Below are 18,441 nucleotides of genomic sequence, written 5' to 3' on the forward strand. Positions count from 1 at the left end.
AGCATGATCTGCACATCCAGAACACAGTGCTGGGGTGCAAATCCACATATGATGAGCCAAGGGCCAGTGGAATTTAAAAATGTGGAGCAGCCACCATGAACATTTCAAGAACATCTTGAGAGCAATTAATGATGATACCACTCTCCATCTACTTCCTAGAAAAAAGAAAGCATCATTCTGTTTTTTTTAAATAGGACCTCTGCTTCTGTGAACTTAATTAAGGACAGGAATGTATCCTCATACTAGCAGATACCTTGTGTAGATGAACAAGCCAAGTCTGAGAAGTTTCCTTTAATGTGCAGAATCTGTTCTTTTTATGCAACAGGGAGCAGCATCAAACCCTCAGAAGCAGTGGTAATGATGCTTGCTTTCACTGCAGTCCCACTCGTTCATCTTGGACAATCCAGGACTGGGTTCCCTGATGAAGCTTCCTCTTAAAATTATGCCTCTCCAGAGACCTGAGATTGTCAAGGACCTTTGTTTGCAACACTAAGTACAGTAAATGCTATTGTATTATCCAACAGTAGCAAATTAAATAATCCCACTCCTGTCACTTTCTAACAGGATAATGTTAAAGGCATTCCTCTGGGATAGAGAGTAATAATTTGCTAATTCCCCTCAGTATTTCATGCTTCTCAGTATTGCAGCTAATTTTCTCTGAGTACCTTATTAACATTCACAATGACTTTGCAGTCCCACCCTAATAGCTCTCCGCAGAGGCAGTGACTGTGAAGGTGAGAGCTGACAGTGACACATTTTCCTCCTTTTTCTCTACAGCCTATATTACCCTGGTTTCCATCCACTGAGAGCTGTCCAGCTGATGCGAGTGGGCAAACTGCAGTACAGTCAAGGCATGTTTCCTCAGGCACTGGAAACCTTGAAACAGGTCAGTATGGTGAAATAGTTTTTCTCTATCCTCCTCCCTTGCTTCCCACAAAACTGCTGTGTGACTCCCCCCTCATGCCTTTGGATACTCCTCACCACTTCTTCCATCAGTGGTGTTTCCCCAGGCTGCAGCTGGGTGTGGTGATGGGTCAGTCTTGCCCAGCACAGCATTTCAGGCACTGACATTCTCCAGCATCAGTCACAGCTAATTATAGTTTGATAGCTCAGAGGTGCCTGGATGAAAAATTACTATTAGATCTGAAGAGATAAAATTATCTCAGTGCTTCATATGTTCCTTATTCCCATAACAAAATAATTCTGAGAACACTGAAAGCATAGGGCCAGGAGGAGAGCTGCAGTTTCTACCCTCTTTATTCCCTATCAGGCTCTTTGATTTAAGGCTGGAAAACTTGGTCTTTTATGTGTGTATTTTATTGTGAGCCACAATGAAATCAACAGGTATGTTTCTTGATCTCTTGTATTTCTTATTGTTCATCATCTTTGATCTGGTTTTGCAGCTATGCTTTGTTAGTTACATTTCAGCTTTAAGTCATCCCTCTTGTACCTGAGCTGACTTTCATATTCATTTCCTTGTACCTCAGGCTCTTGTTTGTCCTGCTGTTATATTGCTGTTAGTATAATCTTATATATATTAAATAATCCCTTTCCATGTGCAACATCTCCTCAGGATGTAGAATCTTGCCTCCCATCTCAAGCCCTCAATCACTGCTGGGGTGCTTTGCTCCCCCTGGAAGATGTGCTGCCTCTGGTTTCCCTCAAAAAGGTTTTATTCTCTTATGTTACTGATTGTCCAGTGATCAGCTTGCCCTGAGGACACTACATGCTCCATGTGGTCCTGTCCCTGTCTCCACTCACCTCCAGTTCCTGACACAGCTCCTGGTTGCCTTTGATGCATGCTGCCAAAAGCCACCTGGCCCAGCTACTTGCTTGTATCTGCTGAGCAAGAGCAGGCCCAGTTTCTGGCACCAGTGTTGGAAAGATGTGAAGAATTTGGCTCTACATTCCCTTTGATTAATGTCCATGCTATATGAAGTGATTTGTGGCAAAGAGTTAGGGCAGCTGCTTGGGATAGAAGGGGATGGGTGTCTCCACTGCAGGTGGGGGAGAGGTGCTCTTCCACTCCTGACCAGGTCTCCTATAAAGATAATATTAGAATTACTCTCTAGGTATTAGTATTTTGTACTTAACCTTTTCTTCAACCCTGATATCTCTTTGGTTTTAATATCTTATTAATCTTTGACATGATTTATGATGCAAGCTGAATTACTGATAATTTTCATATGTTGAAGTTATAAATTAGTATTTAATATGATGCCACTCTTGCTAAGTCTTGGTAAAACTTATATCTTCACTTGATATATTTTACTTAAATTATAGCCAATTCCAATCATTATAAAGCAGACAGAAGAGTAATAAATTCTGTTTTTATGCATTATTCAGAAGTATGTCATATATCTGTCATGTGCCAGGTAATCCCTCTGCTCTTTCCCCCAAAATATCTATAATTTCCAAACATTCAGACTTTCCCTCTTAGCAGTGGAATGAGACTCCAGTCAGAGGAGCTTCTATTTTCATTGACACTGCTACAATTTGATCAACAGGCATTGTTCTAATTGCATTTCTAATGTGGTACTGCATTAGATTAAACTGGAGTGAATTCCCCTAGAGACAAATGAACACTGCTAGTCAGTGAAGGTGGGCATTGCAATGGGGATTTACATGTTCTTGGTGAAGAAGCTGCCCATTACAAGCCAGATTGCCATGATCTATGATCCTTTGGAAACTGAGCAATGCCTAACACAGAAACCTTTTCTAGGCTTGACCTCCTCTTTCTCTGCAAAGGGACATTAAGGTGCTGCTTGCCCTTCTGCATCATACTTCAGTGAGTCTCTAAGAGAGGCTACAAGCCTTGCTCCACAAGGGCACAGTAAGTGCTTTACAACTGAGGTGTAGAATCCTGTCATGGCTTTGCCTATTCCTTATCCAGCCTCCCCTTTTTCACCCAAGTGTGGGACAAGGAGAGACTGAACTCTGACTCCCTGGGAGCACAGCTGAGAAGAGGAAAAGCTTCTTGTCATCCTGTCTCTCCATGTAACTTCTTCAGATGAGCTCTGCAACTGATTCACTTCCTTGCGGTCTACACCGGAACAAATTAGAGGAAGATGTAATTCCCAGTTTGTTGTGACTAAAGGATGTGATTCCTAATATTACTCAGATAATGTCCTAGAGTTATATGAGAACACAATTTGCCCCTTTGTGATTAGATGTGTCAACAGAGCATGCCACATGCTCAGAGCAGAAACTCGATTACCTTCTCTGCTTCATTACTCTTCTTAATACACTCTGACACTGAATAGCAGCACCCTGTTGGAACGCTCGTCAGACTAATTTCACTGTGGCATTAAGAAGAAGGATATGGAAGGTGCAGAGGAATTGGGATCTGAGTGGAATTCACCTCACATATAAATCCTATTTAATCAGGCACAGCCTTAGAGCTGCTGGGGATTGACAGCCTCTCTGCAGCAGATACATGGTCTGTTAAGACCAGCAGATCTTCACACTTGGCTCTGCAGCCCAGCCCTCACTGCTGCTCTCTGTGCCACAGAAAAATGAATCATGATCATAACCACCTTGCTCTTGGGGCCCTATGGGTTTAGCTCTCTGTCCTGCACCCCCAAAAGAAGGCTTAAATAATGTGGAGGGCTTTATGTTGCCCATTAGAAAGAAATCACCCCCTAAACTTATATTGGGCCATGCAGAATCTTATTTGCTAGATTTTGAAACAGAAGTTTTACAGACAGGCAATACTTCTCTGGAATAAAAACTGAAGGTAGCCCTTGGTTTATTTTAAAATTTATATAAAAATATATGAAAGACATAATAGAGGACAGTTTGAATTATAGATCTGGAAAGCATTTGTCAGCTAAAGACAGGAACTGGAGCCCACTCTAAAAAACAACTTGAAGAGCCTGACATGGCATGGTCATGGGAGTACTTTTGTCCCCCATGAGCTGATGGGTACAGCTGCCTTGTCTCATGAACACCTACAACAGCTAATGTACAACTTCCTTTCTTTAGAAATCCTGACACTGCTCTTGGCTGCACCAGAGCTCCGGGCTAGCTCCGGGTGCCACTCCGGCATGGGCAGTTGCCAGGAGTGGGGAACTGCAGGGGAAAGGCGATCCCACTGCAGAACCTTCAGAGCACCAAATCCTGCCGGGCTCTGCCAAATCAGGCGTCGTGGGTGGTGGCAAAAGGAAGGAGACTCACTCGGCTGTACTTCCCAGGAACAGGTTTATTCGGGAGAGGGGATGAGCACAAGGGTCTGGGCCGAGAGAAATCAGGACCGAAGAGAGCCCTGAGCGCCTCTGTGCACTGGGTTTTATCTCAGGGGCGGGCACAGTCCAGGGTCCAATCGGAACTCACGGACGGAGGGGTAAGGGGAGGAGGTTACAATGTCAGGGACCAATGGGGATACAAGGAAGGCAGGAATACAAGATAACAACCAATAGTGTTTTGAGGAAGTGATGATATACATGGAAGGGGAGGTGGGGTCTACAATGATGGACGGGGAGATGGGGCAGGGTAAAGGTGATTGACGGGGAACATTCAGGAAAACTGGGAGGGGTTTACATAACAGACAAATGGAACCAACCAAAGCAGTAAATGGGGGAGAACCAGGAACATACCAAACAGATGAAATACTAACAATTTTAACAGAACTGAATAAACATACTACAACAAAATCCCTGTTGGGGAGGCAAAAAGCATAGGAATTGGGGTAAAATCCTTCCCAGGTCTCACAGGAACTGAAGAAATCTCTTCTCTAGGTGTTTGCTTCAAACACTGAATTGTTTCCCAGCTGTTGTTGATAGTATTCCTGTGCCTGCTTTAACAACTTGTCCCCTTCAATCAAGAGACAGAAAACCACAGATACACCCTCTGAAATACTAGCCCACACTTCCTGCCACTCTGGCACATGGCTATTTGCTCCCTGCTTTCCAGGTGACAGAACTGTGCCATCCTGCAACTGCCAGGGTTGCCCTTAGCCATGGCCATGGGTCCCATCCCCACACAAATCAGGCACGAACACCTGCACTGCTCCTCATTCATGGAGCAGCAGCCGTACCTCTGATCTAATGGGGTTTATGCTCTTCAGGGAGACAGGGTGTGGCTGATGGCACCGTGGCCTACCTTGTAGCTTTTCATAATCAGACTTGCTCTGTTGGCTGAGAGGGAGACCATGCAGAGCATGTGAATCTGCTCGCCTCAGCTCTGCTGGGTGAGCTGTGGGATTGAGGAGAGCAGGGAGTAGGCAGAGAGCCCACGTGTTCCTGCTTCTTTCCAGTAAAACAATTCCTTGTACTGGAGCTGAAATTATCCCTGGTTTTGCACTGACCTTTACCAAAACAGCTACATAAGCTAATAGCAGTTGAATTTAGGGATTACACATGGCTGTTCTAACTTGGATGGAGCTGGTTCTGACTCGTACAGCAATGTGTGAGATGGTACCTTGCATAAGAATTATTTATTTCCTCCAAGGAAACAAAAGGATAAAGACTGAATGATTTTGTCTGGCATACTTAGGAAAGAAAAGAAGTGGAAAGAAAATGTTGGAGGTGGGAGAAAGGCAGAAATGGTAGCATTAACTCAAGACTAAGTTTGATATTAGGGATTAGTGGCTTTTAATGGAGGTATAAGGTATATCTATACAGACATCTCTGGCTGTGCATCTCAGGGTGTCAGGGTCCAAGTCTATCACTATGAGCCTGACCTGTCCTATAGTGGGGCTGAAGATCCAGGTCAGCTGCCTCAGGACTATCACTCAGATGTATCCTGATGTGCAGCTCTTAGCATACATCATTCACAATAAATCAGCTTTCTGGGACAGGGCATGCAAGCCCTGTGCACCATTATGTCAGGATCCAGGGCCCATTCAGTCAGCCACTTTGCTCTAGAGTGATCCTCTCCCCTCCTAGTCAGCATCAGTGCAGCTGCATGTTAAAAAAATTATGTATTTCTGATTTTGTTTCACATTTCTTTGCCATTTCTAAAGCGATTAAAGTATTTCCATCATTCTTTTTAACTGATTATATTTTTTCATTTAGTAGTAAGTCATTGTGGTAGCTTAAAACATATTTGACTCTTTTTAGAGCTCCTTGTTACTCTGGGTCGTTTTGACTGACATTTCAACTTGTTCTTTCAGTCTTGTGCTGCTTCCCTATTTTAAGAATTAGTGAATTTGAAGCAAAAATAAACTGTGCTGGAATTTCCATATGCTTGCCAGTCTTTATAATTTGGAAGTAGGCTTTAATTCATTCCACAAAAATATATATTTATTTTTATCTATCCAATTTAAATGAGGCCACTTCCTCAACAATTCTTCCCCAAAACATACTTTTTCTTCAAATCAAATCAAATTTAGCTGAATTTTGTCAGCTAACTGGACAAGAAACCTTTTGAAACACAGGCTGCATTTAGTTTTTTGCAATTCTTCATTTTAGGATGATGAAAAATCTATGATCTTTCCTCCTGCCTGTACACTACTAGCTCCCTTGTTCTATCTTCAGAAGTGCTGAATCAGCTTCCATCTAGGACTTCCCTCCTTTCAGGAGGAATTTAATAGAAGAAGCAGAAATGCCATATGAAAAGTGATGATCTAAACACGAGCTCTGCAAAGAGCATCGCAGACATGTCAGTGGCAGGAAATCAGCAACACTGCAGGCAATATCAGCAAGAGTAAATTAGCCCAGCAGTAGAAGGTGACAAGCACATAGAGAGAATAATCTCTGGGAAAAGCAGCAAAGACCTATTTCCCTCCATGCATTTTCACAGTGAAACTATTAATGTACTCTTTTGTTTGATGCTATGTATAGTTGCTCCTGATAGAGTTAAGGTACTTTATTCCATGGGTTAAGCATTAAATCCATTTCCATTTTTACAGGACTTTCAGGCTCCTAACATCATGAACGTCACAGTCATCTTTTAAATAGTGTATCAAAACCTTGGATGTTGTAGCTGACCAATCCTGAGATGGCCTTCATGTCTCAAAAGTGGAGAAGTATCTCTCTCTGCTATTCCAAACATCCAGTTGTACAACATATTTGTGGGTTTTAACACCTAAGAATAATGTGTCAGTGCCTCCTTCTTGGTCAGAGACAAATCATTGGGATGCCTCATTCCTATTTCAGCCATGTCACAAATTCAAGCCCCCAGGAGCCAGCCACTTGATGACCAGGATTTATATCCCACCCTGCTCCAGGGACCAGCCCCTCTGCATGGTCTGCACAATGAGTAACATGTCCCTTTCTGTTCTTTCTTAAAGGCCTATAACATTATGAAGGTGACCCATGGGACAGATCACAGCCTGATGAAAGTCTTGATGGAAATAAAGGAAGAGTGTGATGCCATGATGAGACTACAGTGAGGATGATCTCTAGTCTGGGAAACAAAACATTCAAGGACAGAGAAAATGTTTTTTATTTCATTGTGAAGTTTCTCAAAGGTCTTAGTGTCTTTTCTTTAGGTCCTATTTGCTTTACAAAAAGGTTTAATATTGGTTTGCTGTGTGGACTGAATTGAGTTGGTGTTTGGCAGAATTCCTGTAATTTTCAGAAGATTTTTTGCCATCAACCATCAGTCTTATTGACAATAATTAACAAAAGCTAATTATTTGATTGTAAGTATTGGGAAATACATACAGAGTCTTCATCAGTTACAAAGTGATCTAATTCAACTGATATCAGCAGTCAATTTTTAATATCAATTTATGCCAGAAATTAGGAATCTCTTGTCAGACACATTATAAATTAAGAGAATATACTTTTTTCCCTTTGCCTTGCCCTTTGGTATGGTTTCCAAAAGCCTGGTCTAGTGCTCTTTGACATCAAATAAGTTTCCCAATGAGAAATGAGATTTTCTTCCCTCCCAATAGATATGCAGGGCTTTGTACCTCTTCTTCTTCCATTTCATACCTTAAAATGCATTAAATAAAAAATTTTATCAAAAGTGGAAATTGCTTACTGTGCTTTCTTCCCATTTTACCAGCTTCAAGAGCTTCTCACTTCATTACAGTTTTAAAAAGAGATGTTTGGACTTGTGAGCTCAGTGCTGTGGCTTCTAGACCTTTCTCAGTCTGTGGGGTTTGAACGTCACATCCCTAAACAGAGAAGCCCAGAGATCTACAGATGAACATTGTCAACCCTGGGGAAGACAAAGATGTCTTGGAAAGCAGAGGCACACTATTTCCCCATGCTCATCAGCAAAAGACTTGCCCTTGCCAGAGCTTTTGACTTCCACTTTTAACACAGAAACAAATATTAACAAAAGCCAATATTTATGAGGGACATTGAAACTTAAATAATTTAAGGCCTTTGAAAGTATTGCTTCAGGTGTGTCACTCCTCTAACAATTTATTGCTGCTACTCCAGCCATGACTGTTACTTCATTAATCCATCGTTGTTGTAAAGTCAGGCTTTTTTCACACCAGTAACCTGACACTATTAATTATTACAAGATGAGAACACATTTAAAAAGAAAATGAACACTCTGGGTGTAATTTACCACCACGGCACACGAATGCCAGTGCTGAGGAAGATATCTCCTTTCAAGACGTTTGAATTTGTTCCAGCGTTTGGAGCGTTCGCTTGCCCAGCAGTAATGTGCAAGCAATAACCTCTGAAATGCAGTGCACTCCTGGAGTATGCAGCATGGCTTGCTGCCAGAGGCCAGGTCGTATCTGCCACCCAAGAAATGCTGTAATCCTCACAGAAATTCACTGCTTGGTTGGGTCTTCCTGCTGTTATAAAAAGGAAATTGTCTGGGGGAAAAGGTCAGACATTTGCATTTATTTGAAGTTCTGACAAAGTACTGATGGCCAACCAGTCTTCAAAACCTATTTTCTGGTTTTAAATGGGCACTGCATATCAGAATTTACATGATTTCTGTGTAAAGATGATGCTTATGTTATCTCGTGTTTACATATCTGATACTAAGAATTGCAAATGTTGGGGACTTCAGAGTGTAAGGTCAGGTGATGCATTAGTTTGTGCAGCATATCCTGGGATATCCACATCCAGAAGCTCTCATGCATGGAGACCAATCTGAAGGTATGAACTGCAGCACTGTTTGCTGTGGCTTCTGCTACAAGGACACCTCAACAGTCCGAGGTAGGAGCTGGGGGAAAGGCAGAGTCGCCTGCTGTCATATGAGGACAGCCACTTTACAGCAAGCTGAAGCACCTGCCTGTGCTGGGGCCTTCTCTCCAGCAGTGGTCTTCTCTAGGAAGACAGAGAAAAGGTACAAAGGAAACCGTTCAGTGACAGCCTGATGGGAAACAGAGGTGCTGTCGGCTGGGGAGTGTCACAGCAGCAGCTGTGCTGCCACGAGTGCAGAGCTGCTGAGGTCCATCTGCAGCCCAATGCTCAATGCAAGAAACCGAATCAGCCCCAGGATGGTCTGTGGCTCAGGGTCCTGGGGGCCTTGCCTGCCCTGCCTGGCTCTCTCTGGGCTGGTCTGAGGGGGATCCATGTTGTGGGGGCACAACCCACACTTCATATTCATTACTGTTGATGCAAAACTTCTTTCAGCTTGGTCAAGGCAAGAGTCACGTTTTGTGGTTGTTTTCAGTCATTCTGAAATTTGTCAATTTCCCATGGAGATTTCCATGCACTAACACCACCAGCAGGGCTGACAGTGCTGCAGGGGAGGTTGTTGTGGGCAGATTTTTTCTCCTGGTGGTCCTGCTACAGTCTATTTACGGCAGAGAATGCTGGTCTGTGATTGTGGAGGGATTTACCCGAATGCATGGTTTGAAAGTGCGGCAGCAAGCAAGGGTGCCAGGGAGGAGGCAACGTTAGATAAGCACACATTTCAAATCAAGTAATGTTATCTTTGCACAGACATCATGTTTCAGTTTTCATGAATAATATCTGTCAAATTTTTCAGGTGCTGGTGTTAGTGGTAAGATAAAGATGCTAAAGTCAGAAAGAAGCAGACTGCAACATTATCTGTAATGCTGGCAGGTTTGCTGCTTGCTTCCCGCAGGTTGGAGGCTTTTCTGGTGCCTTTTGGAAAGCAATAGTTACTTGAATTCGCCTCAAGTTTTAGGAATGCATTTTGAGTTACTTGTGTTTTGTCACTCTCCCTTAAATTAGTCTGGGAAAAACAATGTTAGATTGCACTCAGAGGGAACAGAATTGCACTATGTGTTTGGAAGAAAAGCAGTGGCAGAACAGGGAAAAAAACATGGGGAATGATACAGTTTTGCTAAGAATAACTGATTACAGTGGAACTGAACATTTGTTTTAAACAAAAAAAAAAAGCTCCCTGAACTCTGTTATTTCTTTAAGCATGGCATAATTCTCTGTACCCATGCCCCTCAAGGGTGCTGACCTGATGTTGGAAGTAAAAGCTCTCCAGGACTTTGGCAAACAGACCACTATGCAGTGCATAGTAGAAAATAAAAGAAAAGCAGTGAGGGAAAATGCAGCAAACCAGTTTTTTTAGAGCTTTGACCTCTTTGAGTCTGTCAATCTATGTGTGAAGTCTATCATGCATGGGTTTATGCCAAGAAAACTCGCCCACTACTCAGCCTTTTTTCTGCTTCTCATTGTAACCCTCTTCTCTGATAGCTACGTTTTTAAGTGAGCTTTTCTTAAACTTGTTCTTTTTTTTAAAGAGCTTGTTTTTGAAATACAGAGGCTATTTCCCCACACAGTATATTTGAAGTAGTCCCTGGCCACTGCAAAGCTCTTAATGAGCAGAGTTCCATTTTTCACAGAGGTTGTGCCAATTATGAGGATTTTTTTCCTTGAATCAGAATTAAACCTCCCATAAGACAAGAAGGAGGAGGAAGGTCTTACAATTATGGACATGGAGTTCTGGCATGGCTTCTCTGCTTCATCAGAAATTGTGTCTGACCTTGGGCAAATCAGACAGGGTTAGACATCCATATTTGGGTTTCCTTATTGCTCATCCTTGGAAAATGAAAAGAAAAAGGGAAAGAGAAGGGGAAAGAGAGGAAGAGGAAGAGGAAGAGGAAGAGAAAGAGAAAGAGAAAGAGAAAGAGAAAGAGAAAGAGAAAGAGAAAGAGAAAGAGAAAGAGAAAGAGAAAGAGAAAGAGAAAGAGAAAGAGAAAGAGAAAGAGAAAGAGAAAGAGAAAGAGAAAGAGAAAGAGAAAGAGAAACTGGCTATGATACTTTCAATAAGTGCCTCACATGAACATGTCCAGATGGGTGTCAGAGCTGTAGCAGCTCTTCAGTGGCCATGTCTGTGTTACAGCCCTGCCGTCACTGTCTGTGGGTGGCACGGGTGGGAATGGCATCATTGTAGTTGTCATAACTGCAGGTGTTACTCTGTGAGAGTTCCTCCACAGCTGAGTGCCAAACATGGGCAGAGAGCTGTGAGCTGCCCCTGTCTACGCTGTACCTCCTCCAAATAGACAAAGCTTTGTTTCCACCCATGGAGCTTCAACAACCTCTAAAGAACCCTCAGAAAATCCAAAGTGCTTTTGTTCATTTCAGAACAAAGCCACGCTAGAGTTCCTTTTTTCCTTTTCTCTTTTATTCTGATGGCTATTTTTTCTTTCCTTTCAATGTACATTTTTCCAAACAAAACTCCTTTCCTTTTTTATGAATTTAATTAGCCTGACAATACATATGCTATGGCTGTTTTATAGAATGCACCCTATAAGAACATCCAAGTGTGAATTTTCCCTTAGGAAAATTCCTGCTTTGGAAAATTGCCCTAATCAAAAGGAGCGCACCTTACCTGAAAGTCTGTGTCTGCAATTCTTGCTATTTAGCACAGTGGTTTCTGTTTATCCCCACAACAGTGATGTGTAAGCCAGGCCCATGTTATCCCCATTAATATTTCCTGGGGAAAGCTCAATGTTTTTATTTGCTCTGCACTTCTGATAAACATGGACAAATCAATTCTAACTCCATCACTTTTTAGACTTTTTGTAGGTTTTAATAAGAACCTTAGAGATTCCCTCTCGCCCATATAAAAGAATAACTCAAGCTTAGTAATTAGGCTTCATACAGTCACTGCTCACACCGAGGAACCTAACAGGTTCTTTATAGTTCCCAGGAGACCAATTAACCTTCTTTTAAACATATCTCTATATAGCCACCAAGACAGGCACACACAGAAATGCATACACACAACAAGCTTTTCAGCAGTCTCAGATGCTCCAGTTCCTTGTTAACCAAATTTTGATGGAGCTCATGGCAGGAGGGCAGGGCTGAAGCATCCTGCCCGAGTTCATTTGAACTCTAAAGATGACTAAATCAGGACAGACCACAGTGTCTTCTAATTTCTTTGTCCCCAGGACAGGAGAAAGAGAAAAACCAAGCAGCCTCTTCTATGTCTTAAGTTCCCCTTCATCTCTTGGGGTGGGGCAGGCAGGCACCACTTGTTTGTCCCGTTACCTGCTCCCTAAGGCAGCAGCTAAGGAGCCTGCTCTCCCCTCTCTGGTTTCAGCTGAGGACCGATCTAGTAGGGCTGACAGGAATAGAAAAGAGCAGTGATTTCTTCCTCCGCCCCTCCAATTCAGCAGCTCTGATTCCCAGTCCCAGAGGCTCCAAATAGGAAGGTGGCAAATTTACATACGTCTTGAAGGAAAACTGCACTTTAAATCACAGGTGATCCCTCTTGACAATTCCACTTGACTTTCAGAGCAGGAGACAGGAGACAGTAATAGAGAGGGGTGTCTGATGAGAAAATTAGCAAAGCACCACTCTTCCCCTCCCCCAGACCCTGAGCAATTCTTACCTATTTACTTTTAATGAAGCTCCTTTTAATTAAGTATTTCTCATGCTGTCTTCCTGTTCCTGTCTCTCATTGTGGTGCTGAGAATCCCATGATAAAACAGGTAGAGAAGATGTCTGTCCTGATCCTGCCTGTTCTGTCCCTTGGAGACACCCAGGTGGTGTGTCCCAAAGCCCTGGAGCTGCCATCCCTCCCACCAGCAGCAGCACACTGCAGGAGCCCACAGGGAGGGATGGAAAGGCTGTTGTAGTCTTGGATGGAATTTCAGGCATCACACTGCTGTGGAGAGGAATTGCTCTCCATCCCTATAGTGGCAGCAATAGAGCTGAGGGATCACTGGTGGTCTGGAAACTGGAGCAGAAAAGATCACAGAAGCACAGAATAAGATGATCTGGAAGGGACCCTCAAGAATCATTGAGTACAACTTCTGGCCCTGCACAGCACCATCCCCAAGAGTCAGACCGTGTGCCTGAGAGTGTCATTGCTGGGGGTTTGCCTCTGCTTTTCCCATTCTCCCTTGTTGTACTTCAGTCTCCTTGTCAAAGTCATGTCAAGCTCTGTGGAGAGTCTTCAGTGAGGTACTGGTAATGTCTGGATTTCTGTTCTCTCTAATGTCATTAACATTGTGTACCCAGCTTCTACCACACATAAGACTGTGATCAGAATACAGTCATTGGGGAGTGATGTTCCCCATCATGCTAACAGAAATGATGATTGAGGAAAATTCTTATAATGACTTGGGAATGTTAATTTCTGAACATCTGTGGCTGAATGCACCAGTAAATAATGGTATTTTTAAAGGTCAGAGTAATGAGGCTATACAAAGACTACTTATCATTACCAAATATTTTCTGTGGGGACTGTTACATAATTTGTGAAAAATAAACAAAAATCTAATTTTGTGTTTTCTGCAAAGACTAGAGGAATGCTGATCCCAAGTCTGGGAAGGGGCAGCCTGCCAGCAACCAGGCAAGGACGCTGTCTTATTTGCAGCTGGCAAATGAGAAAATCAGTAAAAATCCTTCAGATGGGCATTGTCCAAATTCATTTCATTGGGCTCCAAAGCAGTTTATGCAATCCATGTAAAGCAACTGGTACACCCAGGCCACGAAACTGTTTTACCATTAAAATCCAAAGCCTTGGCAAAATGTGTCCTTCCAAGATAGTGGAGACAGACTAACATTTCTTCTGCTGGAAGAACCCTTTGAAATCTGCTGCTAAGTGACATAAAATTGTGGTTATTGGATGGCAGGAGTGAAGGGCTTTTCCTGCTTGTGAATTGGGGAAAGACTGGTTTGCTTGGTTGGTCAGCAGAGCTGCAGTCAACACAGGTTTGGAACTCTGCAGCCCTGCAGACTTGCTGAGATTGAGCCCATGACCCAGACAGGCTTTAACTCTTTCCTCTTGACTGAGGCCTGTCAGGCAGGCACTGAGCTGGGCAGGTACCCCAGTTCAGACCAGAGCCAAATGAGGAGCTGAGGGAGGCAAAGGCAGGGATTTTTCTCCTGCCTGATGTGATGCCTTAAGCAAGACCATTCCTGTACAGGTGGGGGAATGCAGCAATGTGCCAAAGCCAACTTCAGAGGTTGTTGCATTTCTTTCTGTAGAGGACAAAGGGGTGCCTTGGGGTGTTGTTTGGGGCTGTCCACCCCACACTGCAATGTGAGCACTTTGTGAGCCTCAGAGAGCTCCCCTTTTCCCTGCTTCTCACTGCAGAGAAACCAGCACCTTCCTCGCTGCCCACTTTGTGTCCTCTTCTGTCACTGATGCAGCCTCTCATCAGGGGCCATGGCCCTTGAAGCTGTGAATGTTTTCCCTTGTAAGAAGATATCAAGTGTCCAACTCCTGTTGCAGGGGGAGGAGAGAGTGAATAGAGAGCAAAAAGCTCTGTAGAAAATACCAACCACAACACAATAGTTTCAGAAGGGGCATGGAAATGTTAGCTTTCTACTTCACTTTTGGCAAGTATCAGAGAACAACAGTAAAGCAGGACAAGTCTTCAGCTTCTACATTGGCTTTGGACCACGGCAACTGTTTTGTGCCTGCTGCTCCCTGGTACCAGCTGATCTGGGCCTGTTCTGGCATTGCCCTGCGAGGGAAGTTTACAGGGGCTTGGGCTCAGCTGCCAGCACCAGTTTGTGGAGCAGGGCTTTGCCACCTGGGATACCCATGGATGGGGGCTTGCAAAAGGCAGCCAGGGAAAGACAATCTTGTTATGATTAGGCTTGAATGCACTCTGTATTCAAGCAATCTTGAATGGCAACTGCCATTTGTAACTCCCATGAAAAAGCTTAAGCAGTTTACTTGGTCAAAATGGTGAAACACTGAGTGCCTCAGGCCAGCAGACGGTCCCAGGCAGAGGAAGCCAGGTTTGGCACCAGTGTCCTTGTGCCAGTCTTCACTCAGCCCTGCTGTACACCTCAGGCACTGTATGAATTTCCTCACAGTGAGCGGCCCAGCTCCTGGCCAGCCAGCATGCTCCTGCAGCCAAGAACTTCCAGGATGTGGCCAGGTGTAGGATTCCTTAGTGAGATGGGTTTACAGCTTTCCTCCCTGAAACAAAGGTTTAACTAAAAGTTACCTCACTGGGCACTTTAAAAAAAAAATAGAGCATCCTATTCCATCTTGCCTAGGGAAGAATTTCTAGGGTCATAGAATTTAGAGCTCAAAGGTTTACAATCCCAACAAGATAAGGCAGTATAACAGCCTCCACACTTTATGGTGTAAGCTTATGAAGAGGTCAAAATGGTTTAGCATGAGGGTCAGTTTTACTCAAAGTCCCTGTTTGAGGAGGGGAAATAACATCCTGAATCTTCATAGCTGGCTTCAACATAACTATTACATTATAAGGGTTTGGATTGTTTGGTTTTCTGTCCTAGCTTCAGTGGGTTTTCTGCTTCCAACGAGACAACAAAATGAATCCCAAAATGCAATGGTGCCTCTGAGCAGGCCTCTGTCCAGCTGGTGCCATTGCATGTCCTGTGCCTTTGCAGGGACAAGTGAGAAACTGTCATTCCTCTGGGACGTGTCAAGTGGCTGTGCACGGGTGGCATCACTGTCCTGCTGTCTGTGTGATGTACAGTGATGAAAATGGCCAGTTCAGAACAGCCTTAAAAGCACCTTAATAAGAAGCTACAGATAGCTTTGCAGCAGCTTCCTAGAAGGCTTGCATGCCTTGACTGATGACTACAGTAATCTACCACAAAAACTGGGAAACCTTCATCTTGAGCCATCGTGTGTTGCAAATATGTGGAAAATTTGGGAAAGCAATCTATTAGCAATGCCATAAAAGCAAGCAAGGAATTGTTCAGAGGAGCAATAAATAAAGATTTTATAAAATGAGTCATGGGTGTCTAGGTGATTTTACTGGGTGGAGATATCAGTCCCAGAACAAATGTTTCACCATGGAAGTATTTCAGTGCCCTGGTACTCTCACATGAACTGCAACCCCCATCACAGATTTCAGGTAGCCCTCTTGCTAGGCTAAAGGTTGATTTAGTGTGCACTAAATGTTTCTGACTGACCTGCTCTGCAGACACTTCATGCCACCACAATGTGAATTGTCAAGCAAACTGGAATGGGTACTCCCTTTCTTTCAGCCTTGACAGGAGAGAAAGAAGGGCTCAATGAGTGCAAAGTCTGCAATGCCCCAGCATGGGGCTATCCAGAAACTTTTCTGTGGATTTCACAGCATCTTAATGGATTTACATATAACCTTCAGAATGTTTTTTGAGCATCTGGAAGCTCAGGGCAGGCATGAGCCTGAGGTACGCCAGCCCCCAGGGCTGCACAAGTCACCAGCCGCAGGGCCAGGAGCCAGCTGTTATCTTGCTCATTATTCCAGTAATTGCCATGCCTTCCGTTGTCCTCAGAAATTAGGAGAAAATGCTGTTTACAGTGTCTTGTTTGGCTCCCTCAGTGCCCCTTGCTGGGTTCTGTGAGGTTTCCATCAAATATGATTTAGCAGCAGGCAGCTTTGCTCTTAAATAAAACCAGGCAGCTGCCACGACTTGCCACAGTTGTGTCCCTGGGCATCCAGCTAAAGCACAGACAGGGAGAGAGCTGAGCCCCTCTGCACGGGTGGGCCCAGAAAGGCAGGGTGAGTGGAAGCACTGCTGCTCCCTTGGTGCCACCAAGGAGCTCATTTCAATCAAGCTCCAAGAGGCAGTTTTCCAGGGGCTGGGCTGGGCGGCACAGAGTGTCCAAGGGTGCCGGTGGGGAGGAGTCTGCTGAGCACAGCCCAGGGAGTGGGGTGGCTTTGTGCTCTCCTTCCTTCTATATTGTAACTACAATGAGCAATTCACCTTTTCACAAGCTAAATATAGGAAAGTGTCAGGGTTTTCTGCCACCTTCCTGGTTTTCTGTCGCTCAGGGAATGGAGACGGGCAAGGATGAGAAAGGGACAAGGACAGTCCCTGCTCCTTTTGAAGTGAGTGACAAAGGTCCCTCATTGCTTGAGGTGTGACTTCCTCTCCACAGCAAGCCTTGAGTCCTGCACATAATCTCAACGATTCTGGCAGCACTTGGGTTCCTAGGAAATAGAAATGGAAATACGGATATCTGCCAGACACACACAGCTGAATACGTTTGGCTGTCATTTGGTTGGCGTGAAACTCACAATCTGACGCAAAGCGTGGGTGCCAAACCTGTGCTATAAGGGTTCACAGAAGAGACACATATAAACATATATGAAAATTAATGCAGGTCTTTTCCCCAGACAAGCATCCTTTGAGATGGTCTGGGTTTTGGCTGCCTAGAAGCTTTTCCGAAGTCAACACTTGCCAGGGTAGTTCCTGAGAGTGGACAGGACCTCCAAGCTACCTACTTGTTCCTGGAGGTTATGAAAGTGGTCTTTGAGCAATGTAAAGCATTTGTGTGGTCACAGCCAGCAAAGCTTTGCTCAGTGGTTAAATAGCAGATGTCAGCCTCCAAAACTGCCAGATCGGCAACTGTCAAAACTACTAACTACCATAAACCGTAAAATTCACAGATGGCCTTTTTCAGAGCAACTAAATATTAACTTTGTGTGCATCTCAAAGACTGGGAACTGAATTTTCTAGCCTTCATCCCTCTTCAGTGTCTTCCAGGCAGATTCTGTCAGCAAAAATGAGGGTGAGCTCCCAGGAGCCTGGTTTGCAGATGGATGTGGGAGAAGAACATGTTTTAGCTGTTGCTGACCTCCTGGTTTTCCAGTAGCTGGAGAGCATATTTGGGGCCCCATAAGGAGATGGGCTTGGTCAGGTTTCTACACTAAACCGAATTTTCAGTCTGGCAAGTTAGTGGTTTTAAAGACAAAACGTGGTCATTGCTTTACAAGAGGTATCAACAGTTTCAAGCAGGTCTCATAAGGACACCAGACTTCTGCCAGGTGTGAGCCCCTGCTCCCACTCTGTGAACGAAACCTTTCCTTGCTGTCTTGCCCCAAATCAAAGTGTGTGGCATTGAGATCTGTAAGGCTCCAGATTTGACCAAGAGTGAATTGATTCAGCTCATCTAGAGCTCCTCACCATCAGTTTTGTCTTAGACAAAGTCTAGGACTTGCACTAACCATTTTTCTGTTTTTGTCTCTGTTAGGCACTTCGGTCTCCTTAATACTGATGCGGCTGCATGATAACAGCAATGAAGATAAATTACCTCAAAAGAAGGCAATAAGCCTTTTAGCTCTTTAGAGCAAATCAGAGCTATTCTGAACAGCCCACAGACTAAAGAAATAGCTGTTTATCTTCATTTGCAGCTACTGTGGAGAGGCACAGCATGCAAATT

At 44.0% G+C, this 18,441-nt stretch overlaps 1 protein-coding gene across 2 annotated transcripts in view; it reads left to right on the forward strand.

Moving 5' to 3' along the window:
* Positions 1 to 7,913, forward strand: part of SMYD3 (SET and MYND domain containing 3) — a 409,715-nt gene extending 401,802 nt beyond the window's left edge. For both annotated transcript variants that reach the window (XM_058836536.1, XM_058836537.1), the window contains 2 exons: positions 778 to 886; positions 7,232 to 7,913. In XM_058836536.1, coding sequence (XP_058692519.1) covers positions 778 to 886; positions 7,232 to 7,333 — 211 coding nt within the window. In that variant the 3' untranslated portion in view covers positions 7,334 to 7,913. The remainder of the gene's footprint in view (positions 1 to 777; positions 887 to 7,231) is intronic.
* Positions 7,914 to 18,441: the final 10,528 nt, after the last annotated feature.

This window comes from Poecile atricapillus, chromosome 3, assembly GCF_030490865.1.
Source record: "Poecile atricapillus isolate bPoeAtr1 chromosome 3, bPoeAtr1.hap1, whole genome shotgun sequence".
In the NCBI taxonomy this organism is placed as follows: domain Eukaryota; kingdom Metazoa; phylum Chordata; class Aves; order Passeriformes; family Paridae; genus Poecile; species Poecile atricapillus.